Source organism: Corvus hawaiiensis, chromosome 4, assembly GCF_020740725.1.
Source record: "Corvus hawaiiensis isolate bCorHaw1 chromosome 4, bCorHaw1.pri.cur, whole genome shotgun sequence".
In the NCBI taxonomy this organism is placed as follows: Eukaryota; Metazoa; Chordata; class Aves; order Passeriformes; family Corvidae; genus Corvus; species Corvus hawaiiensis.
The window spans coordinates 79,290,254-79,304,279 of record NC_063216.1 but is presented as its reverse complement, the minus strand read 5'-3'; the positions used below and the strand labels follow the sequence as shown (position 1 = coordinate 79,304,279).

At 55.4% G+C, this 14,026-nt stretch overlaps 1 protein-coding gene across 1 annotated transcript in view; it reads right to left on the bottom strand.

The window, feature by feature from the left end:
• Positions 1 to 14,026, bottom strand: part of SHANK3 (SH3 and multiple ankyrin repeat domains 3) — a 200,030-nt gene that overhangs the window by 44,182 nt on the left and 141,822 nt on the right. Inside the window, exon 17 of the mRNA XM_048301897.1 lies at positions 7,201 to 7,336. Coding sequence (XP_048157854.1) covers positions 7,201 to 7,336 — 136 coding nt within the window. The remainder of the gene's footprint in view (positions 1 to 7,200; positions 7,337 to 14,026) is intronic.

Below are 14,026 nucleotides of genomic sequence, written 5' to 3'. Positions count from 1 at the left end.
CCCTCCTTCCCTCCTTCCCTCCCTTCCCTCCTTCCCTCCCTCCCCCGAGCCCCGCGTGCTGCGCTGGGAGCGGCCCCGATCCCGGCCCCCCTTCATTCCCTGCTCCCATCCCCCTGCTCCATCCCTGCTCCCATCCCCCCGATTCCATTCCCTACTCCAATCCCCCTGCTCCCATCCCCCCGCTCCTATCCCTGCTGCCATCCCCGATTCCATTCTCTACTCCAATCCCCCGATTCCATCCCGATTCCATCCCCTGATTCCATCCATTCCTGCTCCTGTCCCTCCTGTCCCACTGCTTCCATCCCTGCTCCATCCCTGCTCCTGTCCCTGCTCCATCCCTGCTTCCATCCCTGCTCGTGTCCCTGCTCCATCCCTGCTCCATCCCTGCTCCCATCCCTGCTTCCATCCCTGCTCCATTCCCTGCTCCATCCCTGCTCCATCCCTGCTTCCGTCCCTGCTTCCGTCCCTGCTCCTGTCCCTGCTCCATCCCTGCTCCATCCCTGCTCCATCCCTGCTCCATTCCCTGCTCCATTCCCTGCTCCATCCCTGCTTCCATCCCTGCTCCATTCCCTGCTCCATCCCTGCTCCATCCCTGCTCCATCCCTGCTCCATTCCCTGCTCCATCCCTGCTCCATCCCTGCTTCCGTCCCTGCTTCCGTCCCTGCTCCTGTCCCTGCTCCATCCCTGCTCCATCCCTGCTCCATCCCTGCTCCATCCCTGCTCCATTCCCTGCTCCTGTCCCTGCTCCATCCCTGCTTCCATCCCTGCTCCATCCCTGCTCCATCCCTGCTCCATCCCTGCTCCATCCCTGCTCCATCCCTGCTCCTGTCCCTGCTCCGTCCCTGCTCCCGTCCCTGCTCCCGTCCCTGCTCCCGTCCCTGCTCCCGTCCCTGCTCCCGTCCCTGCTCCATCCCTGCTCCCATCCCTGCTCCCGTCCCTGCTCCCATCCCTGCTCCATCCCTGCTCCATCCCTGCTCCATTCCCTGCTCCATCCCTGCTCCATCCCTGCTCCATCCCTGCTCCCATCCCTGCTCCATCCCTGCTCCATCCCTGCTCCATTCCCTGCTCCCGTCCCTGCTTCCGTCCCTGCTCCTGTCCCTGCTCCCGTCCCTGCTCCCGTCCCTGCTCCATCCCTGCTCCATTCCCTGCTCCCGTCCCTGCTCCTGTCCCTGCTCCCGTCCCTGCTCCCGTCCCTGCTCCATCCCTGCTCCTGTCCCTACTCCATCCCTGCTTCCATCCCTGCTCCATCCCTGCTCCATCCCTGCTCCATCCCTGCTCCCGTCCCTGCTCCCGTACCTGCTCCGTCCCTGCTCCCGTCCCTGCTCCCGTCCCTGCTCCATCCCTGCTCCATTCCCTGCTCCATCCCTGCTCCATCCCTGCTCCATCCCTGCTCCTGTCCCTGCTCCATCCCTGCTCCCGTCCCTGCTCCTGTCCCTGCTCCATCCCTGCTCCATCCCTGCTCCATCCCTGCTCCATCCCAGCTCCATCCCTGCTCCATCCCTGCTCCATCCCTGCTCCATCCCTGCTCCATCCCTGCTCCATCCCTGCTCCATTCCCTGCTCCATTCCCTGCTCCATCCCTGCTCCATCCCAGCTCCATCCCTGCTCCATCCCTGCTTCCATCCCTCCTCCTGTCTCTGCTCCCTCCCTGCTCCATCCCTGCTCCTGTCCCTGCTCCCGTCCCTGCTCCTGTCCCTGCTCCATCCCTGCTCCCGTCCCTGCTCCATCCCTGCTTCCATCCCTCCTCCTGTCTCTGCTCCCTCCCTGCTCCATCCCTGCTCCTGTCCCTGCTCCCGTCCCTGCTCCTGTCCCTGCTCCATCCCTGCTCCCGTCCCTGCTCCCATCCCTGCTCCCGTCCCTGCTCCATCCCTGCTCCATCCCTGCTCCTGTCCCTGCTCCATCCCTGCTCCTGTCCCTGCTCCATCCCTGCTCCATCCCAGCTCCATCCCTGCTCCCATCCCTGCTCCTGTCCCTGCTCCATCCCTGCTCCTGTCCCTGCTCCATCCCTGCTCCATCCCAGCTCCATCCCTGCTCCCATCCCTGCTCCTGTCCCTGCTCCTGTCCCTGCTCCATCCCAGCTCCATCCCTGCTCCTGTCCCTGCTCCATCCCTCCTCCATCCCTGCTCCATCCCTGCTCCTGTCTCTGCTCTTCCCTTCCTGCTCCCATTCCCCATTTTCCATCTCCATGCTCCCATTCCCTGCTCCGATCCCCCCTCCTGTCCCTCCACTCCTGTCCCCCACTTCCATTCCCTGCTCCCATCCCTCTGCTTCTATCCCGGCTTCCATCCCTGTTCCCGTCCCGCCTGATCCCTGATCCCTGCTCCCATCCCTCCCACCCTCCTGCTCCTTCCCCTCCTGTTCCCCTATTTCCATCCGTGCTCCCATCCCTCTGCTTCTATCCTGGCTTCCATCCCTGCTCCTGTCCCCTCATTCCCATCCCTGTTCCCATCCCTGCTCCTGTCCCCTCGTTCCCATCCCTGTTCCCATCCCTGCTCCTGTCCCCTCATTCCCATCCCTGTTCCCATCCCTGCTCCCATCCCTGCTCCTGTTCCCTCGTTCCCATCCCTGTTCTAATTCCTTGTTCCCATCCCCTCATTCCCATCCCTGCTCCCATCCCTGCTCCTGTCCCCTTGTTCCCATCCCTGTTCCCATCCCCTCATTCCCATCCCCATTCCCATCCCTGCTCCCATCCCTGCTCCTGTCCCCTCGTTCCCATCCCCGTTCCCATCCCCTCATTCCCATCCCCATTCCCATCCCTGCTCCCATCCCTGCTCCTGTCCCCTCGTTCCCATCCCCGTTCCCATCCCCTCATTCCCATCCCTGTTCCCATCCCTGCTCCTGTCCCCTCGTTCCCATCCCTGCTCCCATCCCTGCTCCTGTTCCCTCGTTCCCATCCCTGTTCTAATTCCTTGTTCCAATCCCCTCATTCCCATCCCTGCTCCCATCCCTGCTCCTGTCCCCTCGTTCCCATCCCTGTTCCCATCCCCTCATTCCCATCCCCATTCCCATCCCTGCTCCCATCCCTGCTCCTGTCCCCTCGTTCCCATCCCCGTTCCCATCCCCTCATTCCCATCCCCATTCCCATCCCTGTTCCCATCCCTGCTCCTGTCCCCTCGTTCCCATCCCCGTTCCCATCCCCTCATTCCCATCCCCATTCCCATCCCTGCTCCCATCCCTGCTCCTGTCCCCTCGTTCCCATCCCTGTTCCCATCCCCTCATTCCCATCCCCATTCCCATCCCTGCTCCCATCCCTGCTCCTGTCCCCTCGTTCCCATCCCCGTTCCCATCCCCTCATTCCCATCCCCGTTCCCATCCCTGTTCCCATCCCTGCTCCTGTCCCCTCGTTCCCATCCCCGTTCCCATCCCCTCATTCCCATCCCTGTTCCCATCCCCTCATTCCCATCCCCATTCCCATCCCTGCTCCCATCCCTGCTCCTGTCCCCTCGTTCCCATCCCCGTTCCCATCCCCTCATTCCCATCCCTGTTCCCATCCCCGTTCCCATCCCCTCATTCCCATCCCCGTTCCCATCCCCTCATTCCCATCCCCTCATTCCCATCCCTGCTCCTGTCCCCCTGCTGCCATTCCCTGCTCCAACCCCTCTGCTCCCATCCCTCTGCTTCCATCCCTTGGCTCGTGTCCCAAGAATTCCATCCTCCTGCTCCCATCCCTGTGCTCCTGGTTCTCCCTCTTCCATCCACCTTCTTCCATCCCTGCTCCCATCCCCATAATTCCATCCCCTTTTCCCATCCCTCTGCTCCTGTACCCCAATTCCCATCCCCCTTTCCCTCTCCTTCTGCTCCTGCTTCCCAAACTCCCATCGCCTTTTCCCATCCCTCTGCTCCCAACCCCAGAATTCCAGCCCCTTTTCCCACCCTCCTTTTCCCATCCCCCTGCTCCCATTCCCTGGAATTCCAGTCACAATCCCCCCAAGCCCCTCCTGGCTCCACCCTGTGCCTCCAGCTGTTCCCTTCCCTCTGGATAAATCCCGGCCCTGCCCAAGCTCTTGGATCTGCTCCCGGGATCCAGAACCCGTGGAATGAAATCCCAGAACCTTCTGGGATCCCCTGGGACCATCCATTCCTACAGCAAGTCCCTGGCTCCATCCCGGAATTCCCGGTGTTCCTTTGGGATCCTGCCCCCCACATTCCCAGGAATTCCCAGGCTTTTTTCCCATCCCAATAACTCCCAGCAAACGGAGCCTGGAGCGGCTGATCCCCAGGAGGAGCAGCTGATGGGAATTCCAGGAATTCCAGATCTTGGGAATCAAAAGTGATTCCCAAAACCCACCCCAGGACCCCCAAAATTCCACCTAAATCCCTCCCTAAATTCCCACCCCATCCGTCCTTTCCCACATCCATGAGGTCCCCAAACTCTCGCTCCTCATTTGCCACAACTCCAGGAATTCCAGATCCTGGGAATCCCAGTGATTCCCAGACAACACCACAACTCCAGGAATTCCAAATCCTGGGAATCCAAGCCATTCCCGAAAAACAGAACTCCAAGATTTCCAGATCCTGGGAATCCAAGCAATTCCAAAAAACACCACAACTCCACGAATTCCATCTCTTGGGAATCCAAGCCATTCCTAAAAAAGCTTCACAACTCCGAGAATTCCGGATCCTGGGAATCCAAACCATTCCCAAAAAACCCCACAACTCCACAGATGTGGTTGGGACCTTCCAGAGCTTCCCCACATTCCCAAAAATCGGCGCATCCCGAAAATCTTCACATCCCAAAGATCTTCGCATCCCAAATATCAACGCATACCAAAAATCAGCGCACCCTAAAAATCGGGACATCCCAAAAATCAGAGCATCCCAAAATGGGCTCATTGCAAAAAATGATGCATCCCAAAAATCGGCACATCCCAAAAAATCAGAGCATCCCAAAAATCAGCGCATCCCAAAAAATGATGCATCCCAAACATGGACACATGCCAAAGTGGGCAAATCCCAAAAATTGTTGCATCCCAAACATCAACGCTTCCCAAAAATGGGCAAATCCCGAAATCAACGCATCCCAAAAATGGGCGCATTTCAAAAAATGTTGCATCCCAAACATCAACACATCCCGAAAATCTTCACATCCCAAAACTCAGCACATCCCAAAAACTGGTGAATCCCAAACATCAACTCATCCCAAAAATCAGCACATCCCAAAATGGGCACATCCCAAAACAGGTGTATCCCAAAAATCAACGCATTCCAAAAAATGACGCATCCCAAAAATTGTTGCATCCCAAACATCAACTCATCCCAAAAATGGGTGCGCCCCAAAATCACTGCATCCCAAAAATCAGCATATCCCAAAAATCACTGCATCCCAAAAACCAGCACATCCCAAAATGGGCTCATCCCAAAAATTGGCACATCCCAAAAAACGACGCATCCCAAAATGGGTGCATCCCAAAAATGGTTGCATCCCAAAAATCAGCATATCCCAAAAAGAGATACATTCCAAAAATCAGCACATCCCAAAACCCAGCACATCCCAAAATGGGCTCATCTCAAAAATCGGCGTATCCCAAAAAATGATGCATCCCGAAATGGGCGCATCCCAAAAATTGTTGCATTCCCAAAAATCAGCATATCCCCAAAAAAGATACATTCCAAAAATCAGCGCATCCCAAAACTCAATGCATCCCAAAAACCAGCCCATCCCAAAATGGGCTCATCCCAAAGTGGGCAAATCCCCAAACGGGCACATCCCAGAAATCGCTGCATTCCAAAATGGGCACATCCCAAAAATCTTCACATCCCAAAACCCAGCACATCCCAAAAATCTTCACATCCCAAAACCCAGCACATCCCCAAATGGGCTCATCCCAAAAACCAGCATATCCCAAAAATCTTCACCCCCCAAATGGGCACATCCCAAAAACCTTCACATCCCCAAATGGGCTCATCCCCAGAAGTCAGCGCATCCCAAAAAAAGACACATCCTGAAATGAGCGCATCCCAAAAATTATTGCATCCCAAACATCAACTCATCCCAAAAATCAGCACATCCCAAAAATTGGCACACCCCAAAATGGGCTCATCCCAAAGTGGGCAAATCTCCAAATGGGCACATCCCAGAAATCGCTGCATTCCAAAATGGGCACATCCCGAAAACCAGCACATCCCAAAAACCAGCGCATCCCAAAAATCTTCACATCCCCAAATGGGCTCATCCCAAAAGTCAGCGCATCCCAAAAAATGACGCATCCCAAAATGGGCAAATCCCCAAACGAGCACATCCCGAAAACCAGCACATCCCAAAAATCTTCACATCCCAAAACCCAGCACATCCCAAAATGGGCTCCTCCCAAAAATCTTCACATCCCCAAATGGGCTCATCCCAAAAGTCAGCGCATCCCAAAAAATGACGCATCCCAAAATGGGCAGATCCCCAAACGGGCACATCCCGAAAACCAGCACATCCCAAAAATCTTCACATCCCAAAACCCAGCACATCCCAAAATGGGCTCCTCCCAAAAATCTTCACATCCCAAAATGGGCTCATCCCAAAAGTCAGCGCATCCCAAAAAATGACGCATCCCAAAATGGGCAAATCCCCAAACGGGCACATCCCGAAAACCAGCACATCCCAAAAATCTTCACATCCCAAAACCCAGCACATCCCAAAATGGGCTCCTCCCAAAAATCTTCACATCCCAAAATGGGCTCATCCCAAAAGTCAGCGCATCCCAAAAAAAGACACATCCCGAAATGGGCACATCCCAAAAATCTTCACATCCCAAACATCAACTCATCCCAAAACCCAGCACAGCCCAAAATGGGCTCATCCCAAAATGGGCTCATCCCAAAAATCAGCGCATCCCAAAAATCAGCGCATCCCAAAATGGGCAAATCCCCAAACGGGCTCATCCCAAAAACCAGCACATCCCAAAATGGGCACATCCCAAAAACCTTCACATCCCAAAAATCTTCCCATCCCCAAACAGGTTCATCCCAAAAATCTTCACACCCCAAAACAGGTTCATCCCAAAAATCTTCACATCCCAAAATGGGCTCATCCCAAAAATCAGCGCATCCCAAAAAATGACGCATCCCAAAATGGGCAAATCCCCGAACGGGCTCATCCCAAAAATCTTCCCATCCCCGAACGGGCACACCCCGACCTTCCCGCCCGGAATCGCCGCCCCCCTCCCGGGTGTCAGCGAGGCCGCGAATCCAGGGAATCCCGGGAATTCCCTACCCTTCTTCCGGCCGCCCTCCTCGGGTTCGGGCTTGCGGCTGACGGACACGACCTTCATGAGCAGGTGGTTCCCGCCCTGCCGGATCAGCGCCACCACCTGCTTGTGCCCCACCTTCACCACGTTCACTCCATTCACCTGGAAAATCCCAAAAAAAACCCCACATGGATCAGAATTCCCAGCGGGAAAATTCCCCAAAGTCCCCGCACAGAAATCCCGCCTTTTCCGCCTTTTCCTGGTGTTTTTTCCCCAGCTCCTTTGGGAGTCGCCACGCAGCTGCTGGAGGAGATGGGAATGGCCTTTTCCGGCTGGGAGATCCCCCCAAAAAAAAAAGGGATTTTCCCAGGGTTTTTGGAACGTCCGGTCAGCTCCGGAAGTGTTCAGAATTCCGGGAAGGGCTCGGAATCCCTGGAAGTGCCCAAGGCCAGGTTGGAGCGGCCTGGGATCGTGGGAGGTCCCTGCCCATGGATCGGGATGGGATTTGAGGTCATTCCCAACCCATTCCAGGGATTCCATGAGATTCCAGGAATTCCAGGGATCTGCAGAGCTGGAAGAGCAGAGGGATTCTCCCGACCCCAAAATAAACTGGGAATTCTCAAGCTCGGATCCGAGGAACGGGGACAGGAGGAGAGGGAAGAGCCTCGGGCTGTGCCAGGGAATTTTGGGTTGGAAATGGGGAAAATTCCTTCCTGGAAAAGCTTTTCCAGCCCAGAGCAGGGGTGGAGTCCCCATTCCCGGCGGGATTTCACATCCCTGTGGATTTGGGAGGCCACGGATCGGGAATGGCCTTGGCAGGGCTGGGAATGTCGGATTCCGTGGGATCCGAGGGGTTTTCCAGCCAAGACGACTCCAGGATTCCATAAATCCAAGGTTTTCATGGGAATTAATGCCCGGATCCTCACTTTGGGAAACATTTCCATCCCTAAATCCCATTTTCCAAGCTTTGGGAATAACGATTGGATTGCCAACATCCCCATCACTCCACGGATTCCATTCGCTTCCCGATCGATCCCACCACGATCCAATTCCCAAGAAAATCCCCGCGTTTTCCTCGGACAATCCGATTTTGACCCAATTCCCAAGCTTTTCCAGAAAAATCAGCTCCTCATCCTGGTTTCTTTCTCTTTTTTTTTAGGGAAAAACGGGATGGGTTGAATCCCTGAGGACGGCGATCCTGAATTTCCTCCCAATCCCAAATTTCTTTGATGGGGTTTCCCGCTGGGAATTCCATCCCCCTGGAATGGGAACTTCAAACTCATCCCATTCCAAGCCCCAGACACTTCCCATGATCCCAAATTTCTCCAGCCTGGCCTTGGACACTCCCAGGGATCCAGGGGCAGCCCCAGATTCTCTGGGAATTTCAGGCCAGCCGGGAATTCCTTCCCAAATCCCACCTATCCCAGCATTCCTTCAGCCTGAGGTTTACAGGGAAAATCCGCTCAGTCCCACCTCATTCCCATCCAATTCCTGGGAATTTGCTAGGAATTCTGGAGTGAAACCCAGCAGGGGCTGAAATTCCCGGGAATGGCTCCTCCGGGAATGACACCAGGTGGGAAAAGCAGCAAAAATCCTGGAATAACACCGGGAATCCAGGATGGATTTATCCAGGAAAGCTGATCCTGGAAGGGGCCGATCAGGATTCCGGGAATTCCCATCCCAACAATTCCCGACAAACACAAATCCCGGATTCCCTGGGAATGACCAGGATGAAGCTCAGAGCTGGGAATGATTCCCTGGAGCGAAATTGCTGGAAAAATCCCAAGGAATGGGTCTGACGGGAGGGGGGAGGGGGAGGGAGAGCTCATCCGGGAGAAGCTGGAATGACAATTCCCGGCTCCTTTTCCCGCTCTGACTCATCCGGGATGGGCCAGCGGGAGCTGAGCTGCATTCCAGAGGAGGAGATCCCACCAAATCTTCGGGATCATTCCCATGGGAATGACCCCCAGCGTGGAGAAACCCCAAAAGATCCCACGGAAGGGAGAGGGAAAAGGAGCTGCTGGATCCCGGGAGTTGGGAAACCATGGATGAGCAAAATTCCATGAATTCCAGCTGCCGCATGGAAAAGGAGGCAGGGAAGTGAAGCAAAGCATCGGATCCGAGCAGAGCCAGGCAGGAGAATCCCGGACACGCCGAGAAAATGGGAAAAATTCCCGGTTTTTGGACACAAAGGCCCCTGGAGAGGAGCTTGAGGCCTGGAAGGAGCCAAATCCGGAGGAAAATCATGGAAAAAGTGGCTTCGAATCCAAATGTGGGAATGAAAAATTCCCAGAGGTTGAGGAGATCCAGGAGGATCCCAAATCGAGGAGAAGTTGGGAAAAGAGGAGATCCAGGAGAAGGGAAGAGCCTCCAGCAGGATGGATCCGATGGATGCAATTCCAAGGAATTCTTGGAGTTGATCCTGAGCTGGAAATTGTGGGATCAGTGCCCAAGAGCGGCCAAAAACCAGGAAAAATTCCATTGGGAAGAGGTGGGAAGTGAGGTGGGAGCTGGGAGCGGGTCTGGATCGGAATCTCCAGGGGAAAAAGGTGGAATTGGAGCAGGGTCAGGATTGGAAAAGGTTGGGAATATCCCGCATTGGAAAAGGCCCCAGGCAGCGGGAATTGCCATTCCAGAGGGATTGAAATCCCCGTGGATGCAGCGCTTGGGGACGTGGATTGGGGGTGGGAATTCCATGGGATCCAGGGGTTTTCCAGCCTCAAGCATTCCAGGATTCCCGGTGGTGGAGCAGGGAGCACCAGGAATTCTGAGCAGGAATTCTCCCCTGGATCGTTGGGAGCCGGATTCCACGGGAGTCATGGAGGAGAGAGGAGAGGGATGGGATGGAATTCCCAGGGAGCAGATCCGTGGATCCCAGCAGGGAATTCCTGCTCAGAATTCCTGGTGCTCCCATTCCAAGGCCGGGCTGGAGCAGCCGGGGATCGGGGAAGCTTCCCTGCCCTTGGAACGGGATTTAGGGTCCATTCCCACCCAGAGCACTCCAGGATTTTGTGGAATTCCATCCCTTCGTCCAGGAGCTGCCAATGATCCCACACATTCCCGGGAATGGGACATTCCTTGGAGGGAAGGAAGGCGGAATTCCCTCAGGGCCATCCCTGGGGACAGATCCATCCGTTGGGATAAACACGGAGCGGCGGGAAGAGCTCCGGGAATTCTGGGATCAATCTCCACCAATAGGAAGAGAGCAGAGAGTTTGGGATTCCCATTCCAGAGAATTTGGGATTATCCAGGATTATCTCTCCCACCTCTCCCAGTCCATCCCATTCCCCGGGCAAATTCCCAAGGGATTTACTGGTGCAGGAATTGGGATTTACTGGAATCCGTGGAAGGGATTTCCAGGGAACTGCTGGAATTCCATACCCACATTCCAGAGCCCATTCCAGGCGGATTCCTGGAGCCTCAGGAACCTTCTCCCGGCTCCGGAGTCATTCCCAGATCCCATTCCAATCCCGCTGGATCCCTCCCCCATCAGGGATCCAGGCGGGAAGCTCAGGGAGCTCTGGAATTTGGTCCTTCCAGGATCTTCCCGATCCAACCAAAAAACCTGGGAGAAATCCAGGAATTTCTGGGAGAGATCCCTTTTCCCAAGGGAATTCCCAAGCCTGGAACCTCCATTCCCTGCCTGGCAGGATCCGCTGGAATGGGAAATTCCCGAGGTTCTCCCGTCAGCCATTGCCGGGTTGGGATCCCCACAATCCCCAAATCCTGGAATCCGGGAATCCCTGAGGTTGGAAAATCCCTCTGGGAGCATTCCCAGCACTGCCATTCCTGCCTCCGAGTGCCACATCCATGGATTTGAAATCCCTCTGGAATGGGGATTCCCACGGCCCTGCTCAGCCCATTCCAATCATTCCCAACCTTTTCCAGGAAGGAATTTTCCCAAATATTCCACAGAAACCTCCCCTGGCCCCTTCCCTCTCATCCCGTCCCTTTTCCCTGGGATCAGATCCCGGTTCCCACCCGGATCCAGCCAGGGAATTGTTGGGAATTGTCTCCCACTCCTCATTCTGCTCCCTTGCACCCGAATCCCGCGGTTTTGAAGGAATTCCGACGCTCCAACAAAACCCTCGGGATAACCGGAGACCATTCTCCACTTCCACAGAATTCCTTGGGGTTCGAATCCCATTTCCCTCCTCGAATTCCTTGTGCTCCCAATCCATCCGTGCCTCCATTGCCCTCCATTTCCTCCCTCTGGAAAACCGGGAGAGCCCAATCCTCATCCCAACCCTCCGGAATTCCAGGGCTCAGCACCATTCCCGAGCACCTCTCCCGGAGATCTTTGGGATCCGCTCTCCGAGCCCGGTAATTCGGGAATGGTTATTTTTAGGAATTCCTCTCTCCTTGGTTACTGGGAAACTTCGTGTTCCAAGACATCTCCTGGAGAAATCCAAGCTCCGGATTCGTTCCCAACTCGGAGCAGAACATTCCTGCTTTTTTTTTTTTTTTCTCCCCTGCACCAGAATATCCCAAATTTTGAGCATTTCCATAAAAATCCCAGAGCTGGCCCAGCCTCTTTTCCTCCTTTTTTTTTGGTTTTGAAATTCTCCCAGCTCCCGATGCTCCCAAATTCCCGATTATCCTGAAATCCCGGCCTTTGATATTTCCTTGGATCCTTTTCATCAGCCTCCCACGCTCCGGAGCTGGAATTATCCGCATTTCCTACTTTTTTTGCTTCCTGACCTTTCCAGCAGGGGAGGGGATCCGGGAATGTTTCCGAGCTCCTTCATTCCCACATTCCAGAGGGGGAATTTTTTGCCCCGGTGGATTTTTTTCCCCCCTCTCCCGATTTTTGGGCTCTGTGTCCTTAAAAAACCCTGGAATTTTGTGAATTGGGATCACGGAACGGTTGGGATTGGATCATCCCATTCCCACCCCTGCCCAGGGCAGGATTTTTCCTCATTCCCAAAGAAAATCATGGAATTGTTGAGGTTGGAAAAGCCCTTGAAAACCACCACGAGCCCATATTCCCAAATCCATGGCTTTTGAGCATTCCCAGGGATTTGACGCCACCACTGCCCCTTCCAAAGCTTCCCAACCTTTTCCATGGAGCAACATTCCCAAATATCCCATCGAAACCTCCCCAGGGAATGCTGGGATCCCACCTGGATCAGTTATTCCCGTTTTTCCTTTAATAAAACTTCCGGACAACGACAACATCCGGCATGAAATCCTGGAAGTATCCACGGATTTCCAGCCACGTCTGCAGCCCAAATCCTGCCAGTTCCCACCCGGATCCTCAAGGAATCATGGAATCCTCATGGAAGTGGCCAAAGTTCTCCACAGGCTCCTCATGGAAAAAATTCCAGGATTTAAACCCTCCCAGGATGAGAGGAGACAAAAGGCTGGAAATTCTGGATTTTCCTCTGGAATTCCGGTGGAATTTTCCCAATCCCAGCCCCGGAGAGGTCGGATCTTGCCCCAAACTGGGCAATTTCCCAGCCTGGCACTGGGAATTGCCTCATGGAGTCATTCCCGGAATGCGTTTCATGGCATCATGGAATCGTTGAGGTTGGAAAAGCCCTTGGAGATCAAATCCCAGCATTCCCAGCATTCCCAGCATTCCCAGCATTCCCAGTTCTGCCATGGCTGCCCCTGATCCAGCTCCTCCACATCCACAGGGATCTGAATCCCTCCAGGAAGGAATTTTCCCGGTTTCCAACCTCAGCTGTGCCTGTTCCAGAAGCTGCTCCTGATTTTCTGGGAAGAATTCCTGCCAGCACCTTCCCTAAAGGAATTCAGGGCTGGAATTGGCACCGAGGGTGGCTCGGGAGAGCTCCAGGAGGGACAATTCCCAAAGGGAATGTGGGGACTCCGGATCCTCCTGATCCACACCTGGAGAGTTCCAGATCCTCCTGATCCACACCTGCAGGACACCGGATCCCTCTGGATCCACACCTGGAAAACTCCTGGAAGCTCCCGGTTCCTCATCCCGGTGCTGAGGCTCCATCGGGATCTCCAACACCTGGAGATTCCTCCCTTCTCTTCCCATCCTTCCCCAAGAGCCTCATCCCGAGGGAACAGGGACAGGAGGAGAAGGAACGGCCTCGGGCTGGGCTGGGGGAGGGGCAGGGTGGATATCTGGGAATTTCCCCATGGAAAGGGAGCTCAGGCCTTGGCAGGGGCTGCCCAGGGAGCTTTGGAGTCCCCATCCCTGCAGGTGTCTGAGGAATTCCTGGAATTCCACTCAGAGCTCTGGGCTGGGGCCAAGGTGGGGATGGGCCCAGCTTGGACTTGGGGCCCTTGGAATTCTTTTCCAAGCTCAGGGATTCCGAGGAGAAGCAGTGACAGGCACATGGGAACAGCTCTGGGATTTTGGGAAGCCTCAGGAAGCTCCAGAGCTGGAGCGAAGCCTCTCCCCGGGCAGAGCAGGGACATTCCCGGTGTCACACTGGCCCCAAAAGGAAGTTCAGGGAATATGCGAGGCTGGAGCTGGGAAATTATCCATGGAAAAGGCAGAGAGGAGGAAAATCCTGAACTTGGATTCCACGGACAAAAGGAGCTCCCAGAGGGAAAGGGACAATTCCCAGTGGGGAAAGAGGAGCTCAGGGAATTCCTTCAAGAGCTCCTGAACCCATTGGAGTGAATCCAGAGGAATCCATGGAGCTGCTCCAGGGCTGCAGCCCCTCTGGAGCAAGGCTGGGAGAGCTGGGAATGTTCCCCTGGAGAAGGGAAGGATCCAGGGAGAGCTGAGAGCCCCTTGCAGGGCCTGAAGGGGCTCCAGGAGAGCTGCAGAGGGACTGGGGCCAAGGCCTGGAGGGCCAGGAGCCAGGGAATGGCTTCCCAGTGCCAGAGGGCAGGGCTGGATGGGAGATTGGCAATTGGGAATTGCTG